The following is a 19,185-nucleotide window of genomic DNA, read 5'->3' as shown; positions in this document are numbered from 1 at the left end:
GAGTGTCTGGCCCTGCTAGCCCATAGGTGAAAACATCTACAGCCAGCTTTAAAAGCTCTCTCGATACAGGACATGCCACCCTGCATTGATAGCTTTACTAAATGGGAACTCAGTCCTATTGTCCTGCAAGACAGTGAGGCTCCCCACCTAAGCTTCCAAGCAGCTGGAAGAGCATTTGCTTTGATAAGCCGGGCGGGGGGGGGGGGGGGGGGCTCCAGGGCTACCGATGGGAGTGGCACTGTCCCAGTGAGCTCGGTCTTGGTATTACAAATGTATTATCTCCAGTTGCTTTTTATCTGATCAACCCTTGCTAACACTAATTTGTGGGGAGTGGGATATTTTTCTATAGGTTGTTTTTTTACATTGCAATGGATGCACTATTGTCCTAAGTACCCACAAGGTGGAAAGCTCATACTCATAGCATAAGCACCAGCACTTTATGCCTAATTATTGTGTATGTATTGACTGACTATAAAAGTCTAACTGGAAGCACTTTAGTTGATGAGCATACACAAAGTAGGAGAAGGTCTACACTCCAGGTGGCTCTGACATTTTTATGCACCAGCGACAGCTGGAAAAAGGTGCAATGCTGTAAATAACTTGCAATATTGGTTGATGAAAATTGATTTTTTTAACATCAGAAAACAGAGATGAAAAAAGAGGCAATATTCTACAAGGGCCTTTCGTTTACTTCACAGCTCTTTGGGTGGTCCAACCTATATCCCATTACTAAAAGTAATAAAAGCTAAATTGCTCCCCAGCCTCACCTATGTAAGTGAAGTTCTCTGTGGGACGGACTCTACACTATTAATCAATGTTATCACAACATTTTTTAAATATTTGTTTCGACTTCCACCCAATTTATCGCCCTCAAAGATCAGGCTGGAACTTGGCTTTTGCAATCAACAAATTGCAAGGATGGGTCAATATGTAAAGACCTGAAAACAATTTAAAACTAAAATTAATAATCCAATGTGCTGTTTGCTGTGGCAAGAGGTGCAAAGGAATCGATATTCATCCTATTATAAATATCTTCAGATGGCTTTGAAAGAATGATCAATTCTTGAGATTAGGGAAATGTCTCTAATTTATGAAGATTATAAGAAAATAATTAATAAATCAGTAAACATCTATCTTTTTTGCAGGACAAGGAACTGTTTATTAAGAGGTCGCATGCATGGATAACAATGAATGAATATACTAGTCTAAAAGTGCAATTATATCTAGAAATACCCTAGTCAGTACAAACTAAAAATATATTTATGAAAGCAAGATTCGGCAACTTGCCAGGCTTAGAACATGCAGTGCCTTTGCTGAGATTATCTGCCCCGGCCCCCTGCAGAATATGTAATTTAGGGGAGGAAAACATTATTCATTTAGTTTGCTTATGTACAGTAACGGCGGTAGAAAGAAAGCGATATCTGAAAAATTGCTTCATTGACAGAGGTGTTCGCACATGTAGAAATGCAATGGTAGCTTGTTTTAGGCCAATGGAGACCACCTACTTCCTCTCCGGCAGAACCCAGAGCGTCTGCCTCCCCCCATTCCTTTCCAAAGCCTCTGAGATCATCTGCAGCGTACCCCAGGCATCCTCCCTCAGCCCGACGCTGTTCAACATTTACATGGCCCCGCTCGTACACGTAGCCCGACAGCACGACCTCAACATAATATCCTACGCCGAAGACACTCAGCTGATATCCTTCAAGCTCTTCACCCACTCACACAAGGCATTCCACAAGAAAGGCCCAGCCTACCTCAACAGACGTCTCTCCTTCTACATCCCCAACCGCCAGCTATGCTCCGCCGACCTCTCACTCGCCACCGTCCCGCGCATCCGAAGAACAACTACCAGTGGGAGATCTTTCTCCCACCTCACCACCAAGACATGGAACACCCTCCCTCTGAGCCTACAACAGACCCAAAACCTGCTGACCTTCAGGAGTATACTCAAGACCTGGCTGTTCGATCAGTAGCGCCCCCCCAGGTGCCTTGAGACCCTCGCGGGTATGTAGTGCGCTTTACAAATCATTGATTGATTGATTGATTGAATGGACATTATAATGAACTCTAATTTTACAAAATTTTTGATTCTTTTTAAAAAGAAATTGGAGGCCTGTGAGTTAAGCCCAGAAAAATTTGGAAAACTTCAATAGCTAGGATTTTTTTTTGCACTATACAAAAAACTTTTTTTTTACTATACAGATACATTTGCACATACTTAACAATTTTAAAGGCTAGTAAAATTGGTATGTTTTTCGTAAATTGCTGGTCTCAATTGATGCCGGGTTCCAAGAGAAGGCCCTGGACTGGACAAGATCCTTCCTCTCCGGCAGAATTCAGAGCGTTCACCTCCCCCCCGCTTCCGCTTGATGTTTATAATGATTTTTTTCTGTGTTAGTATCTGAGGAAACGGCATGAATAGACTATTGTGAATTTTAGACTTGTTTGTTAGGTTTTAAAGGGTATATATTAAAGAGTGTTCTATTTTTTTTTTTTATTGAAAAATAAGGTGTAATTCCATTAAAATCCAATACATATTCAATTGAAAAATTATACATGTATAAAATGCAGAATGTAAAAAAAGTTAGTCAGCACAATACAAAAATAGTATAAAAATGTACATTCATAATTCATAGTTCATGGGGGGTTCATATTCCTATTATAAATACATTGATCAGTTTAAAACACTCATAACTAATGTAATTTATCTTTTTGTTAGTTCCTTCATTTCTTCAAGGGCTCCCAAATATTTCTACCAAATTCTCGAGCTGTCCTCCCCTTAAATTCATATAAACATGCTTCTAAGTTATGCATACCTAACAATCTGGATAACCACATTTGAAATGTAGGAGCAACAGTATCCTTCCACCCAGCCGAGATAAGAATTCGTAATACCGCTACTGCAATGAACAATAACGCTTGGGTATCTCTCTCAACATGATGTTTATTGTCTATCCCTGTAATAACCAGGGTAGGGGATAGGTTGATATTAATACCTAGCAGCCCCTCCAAAAATAAAGTTATTTCACTGCGTATTAAGACCAATTTAGGACAGTCATAAAACTTATGCAATAGGTCTGCCGGGCCTGAGTTGTATTTGGGGCATTTATCATTTTCTCTAATTCCCCACCCATACAATTTCGCAGGGGTATAATATAGGTTAAACAACGTCTTATAATGTTGAGACCTAAAGTTTACTGCACGAAAAACTTTCTTACTTAATATTAGTGTTAGGTCTATATCGACATCCGGATCCCCCAATTTTTGTGCCCATGTGGCCTCTGTTTTCTCCAGATCATCTGTGAGGGCGAGCAACGCAAAGTTGTAGGCAGTACCTATCTTCTTTCCCCCTTTTTTTAGGTACTCAACCAGTTGACTATCTGGGGGTATCAAAATCTTTGGTCTTTGTGCTAATAGTGTTTGAGAAATTTGTTCATATAAAATCCAGTGGGTATCGGGGATCCCATACATCTTCTGTAGGTCGTCAAAGCTATAGAGAGCACCACCTTTCATGATATCCCCCAGAGATCTTATCCCATGCTCTCTCCATACAGTACAGTACACACTTTGGCCCAGATATGGAAATAGATTTGATTTCCAAAGATTTACATTGGTATTTATTTTGGGAATCTTCATGATTTTACTGATAGCTTTCTAAGTTCCCCAGACCCCTTCAATGATCTTATACCTAGCCTTCCTATAGTATCTTCGATCTAACTCGCAGTGCAATAATCCATAAGCCTTCCTCCCCAATAACAGCTCGAAAATAGAGGGAGGGACCTGACTCTCAGTTTGGTCTTCAGATGTTAGATGGTCCGGTTGAATTAGTATGTTCATCTGTGTAAGGAGGCAAACCAAATGATATAGTCTGAGGTTCGGCATTGCCAGACCTCCCATGTCCCATGGTAGTGACATATAATTAATTGAACGTCTAACTTTGCCGTACTGCCAGACAAACTTAACAAATGTGGATTCGATTTTCCTCAACACACTTTCCTCTAACAACAGTGGGATAGCCCTAAACAAGTATAACATTTTGAGGAACATCGTCATTTTTAAGACATTTACCCTACCAATTAAAGATAGGTGTAAGATGTCAATTCTTTTCAAATCCTTTTCGATTTCATTAATAAGGGGAATATAATTCTCTCCAACCATCTTCTTGACTGCTGAATTGATTCTAACTCCAAGGTATGTGGCAGAATTTACAAATCTATAATCGGTTTTCACTATATTTTTAGTACAAATTATCTGCGTTTTCCCCTCATTTAGCCGATAGCCTGAATGAAACCCAAATTCGTTGGCCAATTGAACCAACGCTGGCATTGCTTGATGAGGGTCAGATGTAGTTATCGCCAAGTCGTCAGCGTATGCGAGCAATTTTGTAGTGAAGCCATTAAACACTACAGGGCTGATTTGTCGAGAGCCTAAAATTTTTTGAATGAAAGGATCTATATATAGGGAGAATAGGATCGGGGAGCAAGGACACCCCTGGCGTGTCCCCCTCTTTATCACTATTTTATCAGACCTTTCCCCCATGACCATAACCCGAGCCACGGTATCAAGATACATAGCCTTAATTGCCCTCAGAAAATTATTACCAAAGCCTCTACCGACCAAGATCCCCCAGAGAAAGTCCCAAACCACTCGGTCGAAGGCTTTCTCAGCGTCGAGGAGGATCATGGCCATCTCCCCCCCGTGGCATCATGGGCATCAAATAACGCAATTGCTCTTCTAGTGTGTTCTGTGGTACCTCTCCCAGGTATAAACCCATGCTGCCACGGGGAAACAAGACGCCCGATGATCCCCTCAACCTGCCAGCCCAGATCTTAGAATATAGCTTGGTATCAGCATTAATTAATGATATTGGTCGGTAGGACCCCGGCAGTTCTTTAGGTTTCCCCTTCTTGTGGAAGATAACGATGTTAGTTTCCTTCCAGGACTCGGGAATTAAACCTGACCACAAGATACCATTGAATAAATCTAGTAAAATTGGGGCGATCTCCTTTTCTAAACATTTATACACCTCTAGAGGGATTCCATCAGGTCCTGCTGCTTTACCTGAGGCTAGTTCCTGTAAGGCTTTAGTTAATTCTAACATATCTAGATCTCTATCAAGATCTTCTCTAGTTTGAATGTCTAGACAAGGCCCATCATCCACATAGCCTGAATCTGATCCGTGTTCACCCAAAACACCCTCTTTATTATAAAGGTTCTGATAAAAATTCTGAAAGACTCCCAAAATGTCTTTGGGCTCTGTATACTCCTTATCTTCGTCCTGTATACGGGAGATTACATTCTTAGTCCTCTTTTGCCTTATCTGCAAAGCAAGTGCCTTACCCGCCTGTTCTCCTGTTTCATAGCAACTTGCCTTGGAAACCTGATACTCACTAGTTTCTTTCTGAGTGACTATTTTCTGCAGGTCCACTTTGATAACTGTTATCCTTTTTAGAATCTCCCGTCCCTCCCGTCCCTGACCTAAATCCTTAATATGCTGTTCTTCCGCTACCACTAGCATATCTAACAACTTCTCGATCTCCCTCTTGTCATCTTTCCTAATCCTGGCGGAACAGCTTATCGTCTCTCCTCGAAGAGCAGCCTTAAAGGCATCCCAGACACTATTACGAGACGCACTATACCTATTGGTATCATAAAACTCCATGGCCCATTTTTTAAGATGTTGAACAAATCTGGTGTCTAATAATAATTTTCTCTCGAAAGACCAACTGGTTCGTTTTCTTTCTATTTTAGGCATATCATAGTACAGCACTAGTGGATTGTGATCTGATATTGATTTTGGGAGTTTCTTAATTCGCACCTTATTCAGCTCCGTGGAGGAAATCAAAAAGTAATCTAATTTAGTATATTTCAGATTAGGACAGGAGAAATAAGTGAAGCAAGGATCCAAGGGTTCCCTGACCGCCCACACATCTTTAAGACCATGTGACTTCATAAGGGAGTCGAGAGCTCGGAACACTTTGGGTTTCCGCCCAGAGTAATCATCTGCTTTGCTCCAGTCTACTGAAATATTTAAATCTCCACAGACCATTATGGGTGTTGGCCAATTAGCTAACTCCCCCTCCAAACAATCAAAGATTTCAGGATCATCCTGATTTGAGCCATATATCACACATATTGTACAGCCTAAATTAAGTTCAACTATCACCCATCTCCCTGCACTGTCAGCCTTATACCGCTTTGCTCCTCCGACCATAGGTTTAGCTAAAATGGCCACTCCTCTAATAGTTGACGTTTGAGATGAACAAGCTAAAATTTCAAGCCCCCTAAATTTCATCAGATTTCTCTTTGCCCAAGGAAGGTGGGTCTCCTGTATGCAAAAAATATCGACATTGTTAAACTTAGCAAAATGCTCCACCCTTTGGTGTTTTCTTGCGTCATTCAAGCCACCTACATTAACTGTACAAATTTTAATGCATGACATAATTTTGTATTAAGCTTTCCTGCTGAATTTTAATGTTAACAACTTTTACCTTAATACACCTTATTTTCTTTTTTTTCAATTTTCCCCCCACCACCCTCCTCACCCTCCTCTACCCCCATTCCCCCCTCCCCACCCTCTCCCTCCACCCCTGCTCCCTAGCTAGTGAGGCGCTCAGACCTGGCCTGTGCGTGTGATGGACACAGTGAGAGCAGTGAAGCTCTTAATATTATTATACTTTAACTCTTCATTCTGATCCCCCCTCGAGACACATTTTTTTTTTTTTAAATAAAGTGGACACCCAAACTACAAATTCACCTGAACCTTCACCAATAGTTTCTATACAACTAGAAACAAAGACAAATGCTTCATACATCCAAGACTGTTCTATTTCCCATGAGAATCCAGATATTCTCTAGCTTTAATCTCAGAGGTAAAGTACATAGTTCTCCCCTCGCTTATAACTTTCAATTGGGCTGGATTAATTAGATAGGCCTGCATTTTCTTCTGCTGAAATGGATTGATCAGCTGCCTGAGTCTCCAACGCCTCTCCACTGTACTATGACAAAAATCTGGGCGAACAAAGAACGAAATCCCATCCGCATTTCTCTTAGCATCCGGTCTTGCCTTCTCCGCAATTGCCTGCCTCAGCACGAAATTACCCAAAAAGATTAGGATAGCTCTAGGTTTATCTCCTTCTTTAGTGCCTTTTTTGATCTTAAATGGAGTACGATGAGCTCTCTGTATCTCTGCCGACCAAATCCAGTTGGACAGCTCTGGAAATGCTTGTTCGAATAATTTAATAATGTAAGCTCTGACATCGGACCCTTCCACCCCTTCGGGGACCCCAAGAACCCGAAGGTTATTCCGTCTCATCCTATTTTCAATGTCTTCCAGTTTCCACTGAATATCTGTGATGTGTGCATTTTGGGCTTCGACCTTATTGACTGCGGCTGCTGCCTCCGCCTCCGTGGAGACAACTCTATCCTCCAAATTAGTTACCCGGTCTCCCAGATTGATACAGGCCTTAGACAACTTCCTAACAGCTCCCTGGATTTTCTTCACGGCTGCTTGAGATTTTCGACTGTCCTGCCGAGCTTTCTCTCTGTGGGCCAGAATCTCGCTATGGATAATCTCTAATAGCGACATCTGTGCGGCACCTCCTCCCGGGCTCCCCTGCAGGGGCAGTGCTGAGGAATGGTCCCAACTAAGCTCGCTTTGAGGGAGCTCACACTTCTTGAATGGACATTATAATGAACTCTAATTTTACAAAATTTTTGATTCTTTTTAAAAAGAAATTGGAGGCCTGTGAGTTAAGCCCAGAAAAATTTGGAAAACTTCAATAGCTAGGATTTTGTTTTGCACTATACAAAAAACTTTTTTTTTACTATACAGATACATTTGCACATACTTAACAATTTTAAAGGCTAGTAAAATTGGTATGTTTTTCGTAAATTGCTGGTCTGAATTGATGCCGGGTTCCAAGAGAAGGCCCTGGACTGGACAAGATCCTTCCTCTCCGGCAGAATTCAGAGCGTTCACCTCCCCCCCCCTTCCGCTTGATGTTTATAATGATTTTTTTCTGTTTTAGTATCTGAGGAAACGGCATGAATAGACTATTATGAATTTTAGACTTGTTTGTTAGGTTTTAAAGGGTATATATTAAAGAGTGTTCTAATTGAAAGATTTTAATTAATCATACAATAAAACTTTACTTACTTACTACCTACTTACTTACTTACTTAGTTTGCATTTTGGACATGAGTACTGTTGTCTCTATTTTATGTCTTATTTGTCCCTATATTATGTCATACTGATTTTTACGCAAACACCACCTGCACAGTCGGAGTTTGCTTACTAGCAATGAATCAAAAAGGTATTACCTTTTGATCGCTTGTTCTAATAACTGCAATTACGTATATTGCAATGATTTGAATTAATAAAGCAATAAAGAATAATTATTTTTTAAAATTATTTATTTAAATATCCACTGTATTAAATAATTCAATACGTCTTCCAGTGGAGGGATTATATGATTGAGGTATTCCTGTTTTTTTTAGTAGCCTGTGGGTCATCAGAAGTTCTTACTTTCTGTTTTTAGTTATTTCTTTGTGACACAATTGTTACTGTATTCATTGTGTGTGCATGTGTGGTGTCTCCTTGTATAAAGACATGCAAGCCGAGGAACATTCAGCTACTGGAATTATAGATGGGTGAATGCACTTTGGGTCTCAGTATTCTGATTATCTGTCTCAAACATGGCTTATTACTGTATTCACAATAATTCTTAAAAATAATTTGGATTATAATTTATTTAATACTGTTTTTTTATTCTAAACAGCAAGCATGGCAAAATCAGACTGTTCAAGAAACACATCAGATACTCCAATATTCCTGCTTCTTGGACTGCAGGCTCTGCCAGGGCTGAATCCTTTCCTGTTCCTAAAGTTTCTCTCTGTTTATTTGTTAACCATATGTGGAAATATCTTGATGGTTGTAACAGTGTACCTGGAAGCCAGTCTCCACTCCCCCATGTACTTCTTCCTCGGGAACCTGGCCCTCCTGGATGTCTGCTCCACATCCAATGTGGTGCCCACCTTACTGGGTGGGTTACTGACACAAGTCTATGTCATCTCTTTTCAGGAGTGTTTGAACCAGTATTTCTTCTTTGGTTGGATGGCGTCCACAGAGTGCTTCCTTCTCACAGTGATGGCTTACGACAGATATGTGGCTATATGCCTTCCTTTACATTACTCAAGGCTCATGGACCAGAGATGCTGTCTTCAGCTGGCTTCGGGTGCCTGGGTGGCTGGCTTCTCATTAGCGCTCTTTGATGCCTCAGTAATGAGCACAGTACAGTTCTTTGGTCAGAATCTGATCGACCATTTCTTCTGTGATTTTGAACCTCTTGTAAAAGCTGCTTGCTCTGACACCTCCCATATAAGAATAATCACATTTTATATCTCATCTTTTGTATCACCTGCGCCTTTTGTGTTTATCATAATATCCTACTCATGCATCATGGCAGCAGTTTTTAAAATTCCATCTGCCAAGGGGAGACAAAAAACTTTTTCTACTTGCAGTGCCCACCTGGTGGTGGTCAGCACATACTTTGGACTCCTGATTATAATGTACGTGGCACCATCGGCAGGACACACACTGAATGTAAACAAAACCTTATCACTGTTGTACACCATGGCCACCCCAATGGTTAACCCCATTGTGTATGCTTTGAAGAACAAGGCCATCATGGATGCTTTGAGGAAATACAGGTGGAAAAAGTCAAGGTTTTTACATGACTAGAAAGCATCCTTATGTTAGTTCTCTATTCTGGACAGGTGGTAATATCATTGTGTTAGGAAATGTGTGAGAGTTGGTGGTGCTCACTTATATGACCTTGAAGAATAGATGGATTGATGAGGAAAGACATACTGATGTGTAATAGATGTCTGAGGTGGCAATCAGAAAATAAAATGGTAAATTGTATTTTTCTCATACTGAGTGGTGATTCAAAACTGTAATGGATTGATTGTATTTTTAAATCATTTATTTATCACTTTCCATTGATGAATTATAGCTTGTTTTCGTGCTCTATTGTATGATTTCAGATTTTGACAAACCAGAAATATTAATAAATCAAAGAACGAAAAAACACTGCAAGGTGGTGAGCCAATGGGAAGTCTGTCTACAACAACTACTATCAGTTTTATCTCAATTCACTACTGATGAGGAGGGACTGCCCTAGTCCCTTCCGTTGCATTCAGGTGTAGAAGATGAAGCAGGGACATATGTGTCTTCTTGTTTGTTTCTGCTGGCGGTCAAAAGTTGGGGAGAAATGGTCAGTCCAATAAGGAAAGGTCAAATAATTGCAAGAACAAGGTCATTCAGATCCTCCTAACATACCGATTGCTGGAGGTTTCAACAGCAGACCTCTATCGTCCAGATGTATTAACCTGTCAAACACCCAAAGTTGCTGGGCTGCATTGCGTAAGCGGGAGAGAAAAGAACAGCACAATATCTACAGTAATATGGTACTATTCTGCTCTCCCCCTAGTACGGGTGGAGAATTATGCTGCCTAGCACCTCGCACACATCTTCACACCATAGTGTAAAGGTGTATCTGTGAGCCTAGCATTGGTTTTGTGCTGGAAGTGCGTCCTTCCAGTGAAAAATATGTTGAGACTAACTTTAAAACCTTTCCCACTTCAGATGTGTGCTGTACAGTTCAGCACACATGCAAATTGGACAAGGTTATGTTATGCTATATGGATTTTTAGAGTATGGTTAATCAACCTTTTTGATGCAAGGGAGGTGTGCTCGTGCCTTGGATGCAGATCAAATATATCTGGTGAGTTGAGGCAGGGTTTGTGGAAAACTGGACTGGTGTTGTTTAGAGCTTTGTAGTTGTGGGTGAGTAGCCTGAGCTTAAATCTTTCCTGGACAGTGGAGATTGTTGAGATGTGGAGTGATGTGGATATTTTTTGGGATGTGAAGGATGAGTCTGGAAGTGGCATTTTGGGTGGTGTGGAACTCCAATGTAGAGGGTGTTTCTGTTATCAAATTTTCTTGTGAAAAGAACCTGGGTGACCGTTCGTCTGGTGTTCAGTAGGACCCACTTGTAAACCTTACATACCATTTGCAGGATGTAAAAGCATGGTGAGGAGATGGCATTGATTTATTTGCTCATGGAAAGGTTGGTGTCCAGGATGATCCTGATATTCTTGGCATTGTCTGCTGGGGTAGGTAGAGGGCCAAGTTCGGAGAGCCAGGAAAAGTGGTTATAGTTGAAGATGAGGACTAAGGTTCCCTGTGTTGAGCTGGAGGCTGTTGTTATTCATCCAAGTAGTGATGTTGCTCATGCTGTTGTTAAATATTGCTTTGCCAGTGCTGGTTGACTCAGTAAGAGAGAGGATGAGCTATGCATCATTGGCATAGGATACTATATTGATGCTGTGGTCTCTTGATGTACGTAAGGGGCGTAATGTAGATATTGGAAAATGTTGCACTGAGCAATAATCCTTGATAGTCTCCGCTGAGTAGCTTCTTGGGTTGTAAGGTAGGGGGAAAGTCTAAATCATTGAGCTATGTCCTCTTAAGAACCGGTCTACAGATACCCAGGTGAAGCTTTCTGATGAGTGACATGTGGGAGAGGTCAAGTAGAATGAGTATGGCCATTTCCCTTCAAGGATGATTTTGATGGCATTGGTGTCTGCAATGATGGCTGTACAAAAGCCCGATTGAGAGCTTTCTAGGTTATGCCAAAGTAAGGTATAGTGTGCACAGAGTCCAGGGAGTCCCTAGAGGTATAGCAGAGGCTAAATTAGATAAGTACTAACAGCTCTCTTTGTGGTAGTGTGGATGAGCAGTTAGGCTTATCCAAAGGATGTGTTAAGCATTTATTGTATTCACTCAATCAAGGATTGATTACGCACACTCAGAGACAGTATGGAAGCCAATTAGGTAAGTATACTTTAGGATTAATTTGAGTACTGAGGTGGTATGCCTAGATACCACACCTTAAGATCTCCACATACAAGGTAAGTATGACTTTTTATACTTTGCAATAGTATGCTCTTTTCTTCATACAACATAAATCAACACTTAGGCATTTCTTAGGCCCAAAATCTCTCTTACATGTGTTCCAATGGGGAAAATGTGTTAGCCGTTTTGAAGGTAAGTACACAACTTACTATGGTAAGTTTTGGGGGTTAGGACCAAGGTTCCCAAAGGTGTATATGGGAACTCAAGTTGCACTATCAGTGACACAGGGGTGGCTGGGTGCAGAATGTAGGGGCCCAGGGTAAATAGGCCTTCAGTTAGGGGCTGTTGATGAGCAGGCCACTCAGTTGTGAGAGTAAAGCTCCTGGGGTTAAGGTCAGCATTGCAGGGGCCCACGACCAGCACAGGAGCTGTACTGCCTGCGGCACTTGGGTGACCGGGTGCAGGGCAGGAACTCCATGTTTTCCAATCAAGCTCTTTGGTTCCAGAAATTCTGCAGGCTCGGATAAAGAGACTTCATGAAGGCGACCAACAGTGATCAATTTATTGAACAGCTTAATCTCAACATAAAAGTTCCTGTAATGGTTAGGTGGATGTTCCTGTAGGAATCTGGTCCAGTTTTCTTATGGTATTTTTCCCCAGAGTCTTGGTGTGCTTTCGGATTTTCTTGGGGGGTGGTTTGGTGGATGGATATCTTGAAATGTTTAGGCCCAGACAAAGTTTGCGTAGCTGAACCACGTGAAACTCAGCGGATTGGTTCAAAAATTCCACTACGCAGAGTTCGGCGAGCCGGTGGAGTTGCTTGCCGCAACTGCTTGGTGGATGTTTTCTAGCATACGTTTCGTGGAGTGTGTTCTTGCACTGGTAATCACACCCGAACAGCACCATGCAGTTTGCATGACAGTGTCATCTTGGTTTTGCTCATTTTTATGGTCTGGGCCTATTTTCTCAGAAAACAAGCCTCATCTATTATGCATAAGGATTCTTAGAATCACAGCAGGAACACCATCTTCTGCATATTAACTCTGTAGAATCCCTAAGGGTACCTTTCGGGTATTTAACACCTTGGCTGCTAGGGGGTTTTCCCCTTGTGCGCTGGATTTACAGGATCCCCATTGTTCATGACAAGGTCAACTCGTCATAAGCACAGGGCAGGTAAAACCCATGACGAGTTGACCTTGTCATGAGCACTGAAGCAGTTAAGCACAACATGTATGGTGGGAGGAGTAAAGAACTTCCATGCTGACACTAAGGGTGGGCGTAGTTGGTGGAGTACCACTAAACTGAATTCTGCGGAGTTGGACATAAACTCTGTGAACTCCGCTCCGCTACTCCGTTCCGTCTCATGACAAATAATAAAACAGATACCTCACATAGTTTTGATAATATAGTCATCTCATAAAAGTGAAAATGAAAGCACAGCAAGCAGTGAGAGAAGTGGTGATTTTGGGGTGCTCAGTAATCTAGGGGGAGAACCACGCAGATGCCTTGATCACAAAGGGCAAATCATGATGAACAATTCGGTGGTCATCCTATACTCCTAGGACCACCCCAAGCACAGTTATGGGCAAAAATACAATCCCAACCGAAGGCACTGCAATGCATTATGGGACAAGATTCTTGAGTGCAGTTAATATTATAGTATTAGCTCTCAGCTGAGCTGGGAGAGCCTGCCTCTTGAGGAATGTTTTGGTATTGGATACAGGATGACTTTACAACAAGGTCTCTTTTTCACCTCTTTCTGGACTTCTGTTGCCTCTTTCTGCATTTCTCTTGCTTCTTTCTGTGCCTTTCTTCTTCTTTCTGAACATGTCCTACTTCTGTAGGCAAAGTTAGAAATTGGCATTTAAAAAACCTTTGAAATTCACTGTAAAAACCACGGGTTTCAGGGATGTTTTAGTTAGAAGATAGCATTTTAAAAAACCTTAGAAATTCAGGGACATTATAGTTAGTTGACATTTCACTCGTACAAAACCAGAGAAATTCGGCCGTTATAGTTAGTTCAGCTAACTCGCGCTCCCGCAATGCACTGCTGATGACGTCACATATTACAATATTCATGACATAGTCAGTGTCATCACTGATGACATCTCAAATGACATCACTGATGACATCATCCAGTGACTTTGTGTTTCTGTAAAGTTTAAATATGTTTTATATATATATGCCATGGTGTATTGAGGAATGAATGGGTTTATAAGTGTCTGGATTAAGGATTTAGTAGGTGCGTGACTGACTGTGTAAGTGAGTGATTAAATGTGTCTTACTGAATGCATGGGTTAGTGACTACACTGTCTTAATGTTTTCATCAGTATGTGAATGAGGTGTTCGTACAGTGCCCTCTCTGCAGACTTCACCTTTGTCTTCGGATACATAACTGGTTGTTGGGCATTTATAGCATTATAATGCTGCCTAAAATGTTTATAAATGATTTCCAGAAAAGAATTGCTCCTTGTATTGCCCAGCTCTGAGCTAGGGAGTGCTCGATAAATCTCATAACCCTGTCTCCCTCACAGTCACTGTTTTGGCTGAAAATGACTGCAGAATATTCAGCTTTGATAGAAACTGCGATCAAAACTCCCTTGCCATTCAGCTCATCCTATTTATGTGAGATTGAGTTCTCAACATTTGTGGTATTAAAGACTAAGTACCTTTCAAGAATGGATGTGGATCACAACCTGAGGATGGCAGTAGCAAAAATCCATCCACAGATTGACCATCTCTGTGCACAAAAACAGGCACTCCCGTCACATTAATGTTGGTGATGTTATTATCAATCTATGTCATACGTAAAACACAGCATCCTAGTAAAAACAATTTTAGCGCATTTTATCTTGCAAAATTGTGATTTGAGCTCTGTAATATGCCTCTGTCATTTCTGACAGACACCAGTAGTTTACTAAACACTCTTAGTCAGTTGAACATTATTTGCCAGATATGACCCGGAATTTGCGTGTGTAGTGTACCAGATTCCAGAAATTTCTGTCAGGTGGTGGGGGGCCCGACATCTAAAAAAACTTCAGCTGGAAGGACTCAACCTACAAAAGTTTGAAGACCGCTAGACTAGGGGATCGCTGGTCCCACTAGAGAAACTGCAGATATGACACACAGGTAACTGCCAAGGATCTCACACTTCTTCTCTGACAGCAGTAATTATCAGATAAGTTAAAAAAGAACTGAGCATGACACTTAGGTTCAAAAAATGTAACATTTTGCAATTTTTTTTGTTTAAATCTTTTTATTGACATTTTGTGCATAAACATTACGAACATGTACACTAGTGTAGTGACATCATATATCGGTATAGAATTAGGTTATCGCAGCTCTGTAAGGTGATACAGTAGTAACCTGTAACTTTGGCGGCTTAGTTTATTAATTAGCGAGTATCATTTCAGTAGCAAGGTTACAACAAAACAAAGCAAAATAATCAGGGGTAGGGATATTGCCTGAGACCTGTTGCCAGATGTAGAGTCCAGTGAAAACGCTGTCTGTGATAGCCACCTGTAAACTCCTTCATGGTGGTGGCTGGCCTATGTCAGCTGGACTGTGTCCCTCCTCGGATTTTATGTGTGCACCAGTAGAGCCAGAGTGTTGAAGAACCTGGCATCCCGTCTCGGCTTGTGCTTCTTCCGTGGCTGACACTAGGCCCTGTAAGTCTACTACTATGACATCCCAGTTGCTAGCCAAGGGAACATTTTGCAAATTAAAGTGAATAATGTATATGTGTCTCCATATATTTGGATTATGACAAATGACAATCTTGGCAGCACTATATAAACCATTCCAAGATGGCACTGGACAGTAAAGCCTGTGTTCGAGTAATTGATATATTATTGGAATCAGGTGTAGAGACCGGAGCGGCCTATATAAACACGGCTTGCAGAACGCTAGGGTTTTTCTTCATATGATTGCGGGAACCTTGGGACATATTACCAAGGCGGGCGATATGTGATTATCGCCGCTTTAGCGGCTGTTTTCGGCCGCTAAGCGGCAATAATTCTATCGCCCTATTAGCAAGCTGTTGCTAACAGCAGTTAGCGAATGCTTGTAGGCAATAGCGAGAAATTTGGGGCTCGCTTTGCATGTCAGCGATGTTTATAGCTAATGACATGCAAAGTGGGCGTACCCAACCTTTCAGCGACTGAAAGCAGTCACTAACGTCACTATCGCCTATTAGCAAGGCAGGCATAGCGATGGAAATATTTGCGCTAAGCGCGAATATTTCCAAAAACTAACGCCTACTCAGACGAGTTCTTAGCTATTATATCCAATGGGAGGTGGATATAATGGCTAAGACCCTGTTAGCGATAATGCGCGATTATCGCTGTATTCGCAGCGATATTCACAGATTGTGCCGCTATCCCCGGAAATATTATCGCTTTTGAGATAAACGTTGCTAATGGCACGTTATCTCAGCGATAATATCCGGCGATGTGCGGCGAAAAAAAAATTGCAGCTAAGCCTACTTAGCGATAAATATCGCTAGTTGTTGGTAATATGCCCCCTGTGCGCTTATGGATCTCCAGACATAGTGAGTACTAATTATGTACTAATTATGGGTGCCAATGTCCTTGTCGCAACACCGGTTCAACTGAGAGTGATTTTTGGTCGGATGGCGTTGTTGCAATTTATGTTTGTGCAGTGCAGTAAATAGCTCTTAGGGGATTTCCCATGTCTTGTACTTAAACTGTGGGGCGCCATCGGATATATTTTGGTGTGAGCACAGATAGCTAGTCCCAATGAGTATTAATCTAGTCTGCTTATGTGTTTTACTTAAACTGTGGGGCGTCATTGGATAGATATATTTTGGTGTTCCTATTTTATAATGCCAAATGCCATAACACCAGTTTTACTGGGAGGGAGTTCTTTTGATGAGATGACACTGTTTTCATTTTGTTTTGCGCTATGCAGTAATAGATCAAAGGGGCATATTAACAAGGGTTTTCGTCTCTGCTTTTTTGGCTTTAAAAGCCAAAAAAGCAGAGCTAAAACTAGCGCCCTATCAGCAACAGGGTGTTAACACGCAAATTCGCATGTTAGCACCCTTTTACTCTACGCTTCCCCTTGCAAAGGAGGCGTTCCAGAGTAGAAGAGTAGGAGAAATGTCGCTAAGCGACATTTCTCCTATTATCAAGGATATCGCTAACCCTGTTAGCGACAAAAAAAAAGCAGCGCTAACCGCGGTTAACGCTGCTTTTTTAGGTCTGGTATTTTTCTGACTTAGCCATGATATCCTATGTAAGGTGTATATCATGGCTTAGTATGTCTATCCCTATCAGCAAGCTATCGCCAAACCTTGTGGGATTATCGCTGTATTTCCAGCGATAATCTCACAATTGGCAGCTTGCGTTCTGAATTGTATCGCTTTGGAGATAAGCGTTGCTGATAGCACGCTATCTCGGCAATAAAATTCAGAGTTGTCCCGCGATAATTATCCTAGCTCTAAGTGCGCTTAGCGATAATTATCGCCTGGCCTTCTTAATATGCCCCAAAGATTTTTTTATGTCTAGTACTTAAACTGCGGGGCGTCATCAGATATATTTTGATGTCCCTATGTTACAACATCACATGTCATAACGCCGGTCTTACTGGGACTGACTTTTGATCAATTGGCGGTATTGGAATTTTCTTTTCAGCTGTGCACATACAGTTTAAAGGGGTCTTGGGCAGGCAGGGTAAGAAAGGATCTTTTTTACAATAGTTTTGGCTTGTGAACTTTGTTTGTAGATTCTGGAATTATGGGACTCCACCAACTGTAGTGAAATGCCCATTCTGTATACGTTGGATGAAAAGCCTACTTTTGCGTGAACTCCCTTCTCTGACATCATTATGTGGACATACTTCAACTTATGAGGTATTAATTCTGAAAAATCTTGCTTATACCACTGATACAATACGTCCCCCTATGGCTATGTCTCATATCTCTCTTAAAACATTTTCTATAGGTTAAAACAATACAAGTTTAAAAGAGAGGGACTGTCATATACATTGTGTAGTCAAGATAGGAGGAATTCAATCGAAAGGTATGGACCGTTCATACATTGTTTCTAGTATGTACTGCTCCATCCTTTGCTCATAAATATGCATGAAACATTTTTTTTAGAAAATCTTCTTGAAATTAGTATAAAATATAAATATAATATGCTCAATTCCGCCTTATACATTAAAAATGCCTAAATAATCCATTGAGAATAAGCATTCAACCAAATATAGTGTTCCGCCGAACTGATAAGTTATGATGTGAAACAAGGGCTGTGAAGACTATCTAAGGAAAGAACTTGTGATGCACTGATTTTGACAATGTACTAATTAAATTATGACTGTGATATGAGTTCAGCATAGAGTCTACAACAACATTTATCTATTTCAGTTAGAAAAACCATAAAAGAAGCAAGCACACAAATGATGATTAAATCACACTAAGCTAACAAGAGCGTTCAGGAGACGATTGTGCAAGTGAAAAAAACGCTCAGGTTGACATAATAAGACAGCATGGACATAGCATGGGTGTTACAATTCCCAATATTTCATGGTTATGATCTCTCTGGCAAGACTAAGAGGCTAATGTGCTAGTGCATTATCAGAACTTGTACAACCAATATCCAGATCTTAGACCCAAACTTTGAACAATAAAGGATGATTGCCCCTTGTCCGAAGATAGTGCCCTTCCGCTATGTCAACAATAGACAAGATTAAAATACATAAAATAGCAATGGCGACTAAACCACTCTTGTCTGGTCAGTATGGTCTCCATTTAGTCGATCAGGACCAGGCGAAGGTGTTAGCTGTGCCCTCCTTCTAATCACCCAGAAGTGGCCTAGGAATTTTGCTGCGTCACAGGCGAAAAGGGATCTAGCATATGACTTTAGTATCATTAGGGCGTCTTTAGAGCTTTGGTCCCTAATTGTCTGCACACAGGAGCTAACCACTTGCTCCTTGGTTTCGCGTAGGCAAAAAATACATGACCTGTTGTTTCATGTGCACATGAACAGGAGGGACAACCCTTGGGTTGGGATTTGTTGATCAGCCAGGAATTGGAAAAAGCGTTAATAGGTAAGGTACCATGTCTGGACTGTGTACACAATTTCCTGTCGGCTGGCACATTGATAATATCAATCTAGCTTTCAAAAAGACGATTTGTTTTCATGTCAAGGAAAGCATCTGTTAGGCTGCCGAGTTGTCTTTTCACGAGGTTGTTCTGATCAACTCAGGCCCAGTACAAGACTTTTACTTGGCCCCTGGAATGA

At 41.2% G+C, this 19,185-nt stretch overlaps 1 protein-coding gene across 1 annotated transcript; it reads left to right on the top strand.

Moving 5' to 3' along the window:
- The first annotated feature begins 8,785 nt into the window (after positions 1 to 8,785).
- LOC147678822 (olfactory receptor 9I1-like) lies at positions 8,786 to 9,742 on the top strand. The gene has a single exon (XM_086945742.1). The coding sequence runs from the start codon at positions 8,786 to 8,788 to the stop codon at positions 9,740 to 9,742; it is 957 nt and encodes a 318-aa protein (XP_086801868.1).
- The last annotated feature ends 9,443 nt before the right edge of the window (positions 9,743 to 19,185 follow it).

This window comes from Lissotriton vulgaris, chromosome 12, assembly GCF_964263255.1.
Source record: "Lissotriton vulgaris chromosome 12, aLisVul1.2, whole genome shotgun sequence".
NCBI classification, from domain to species: Eukaryota; Metazoa; Chordata; class Amphibia; order Caudata; family Salamandridae; genus Lissotriton; species Lissotriton vulgaris.
Note: the sequence above shows the minus strand (reverse complement) of the source record. Positions and strands in the feature narration are given on the sequence as shown.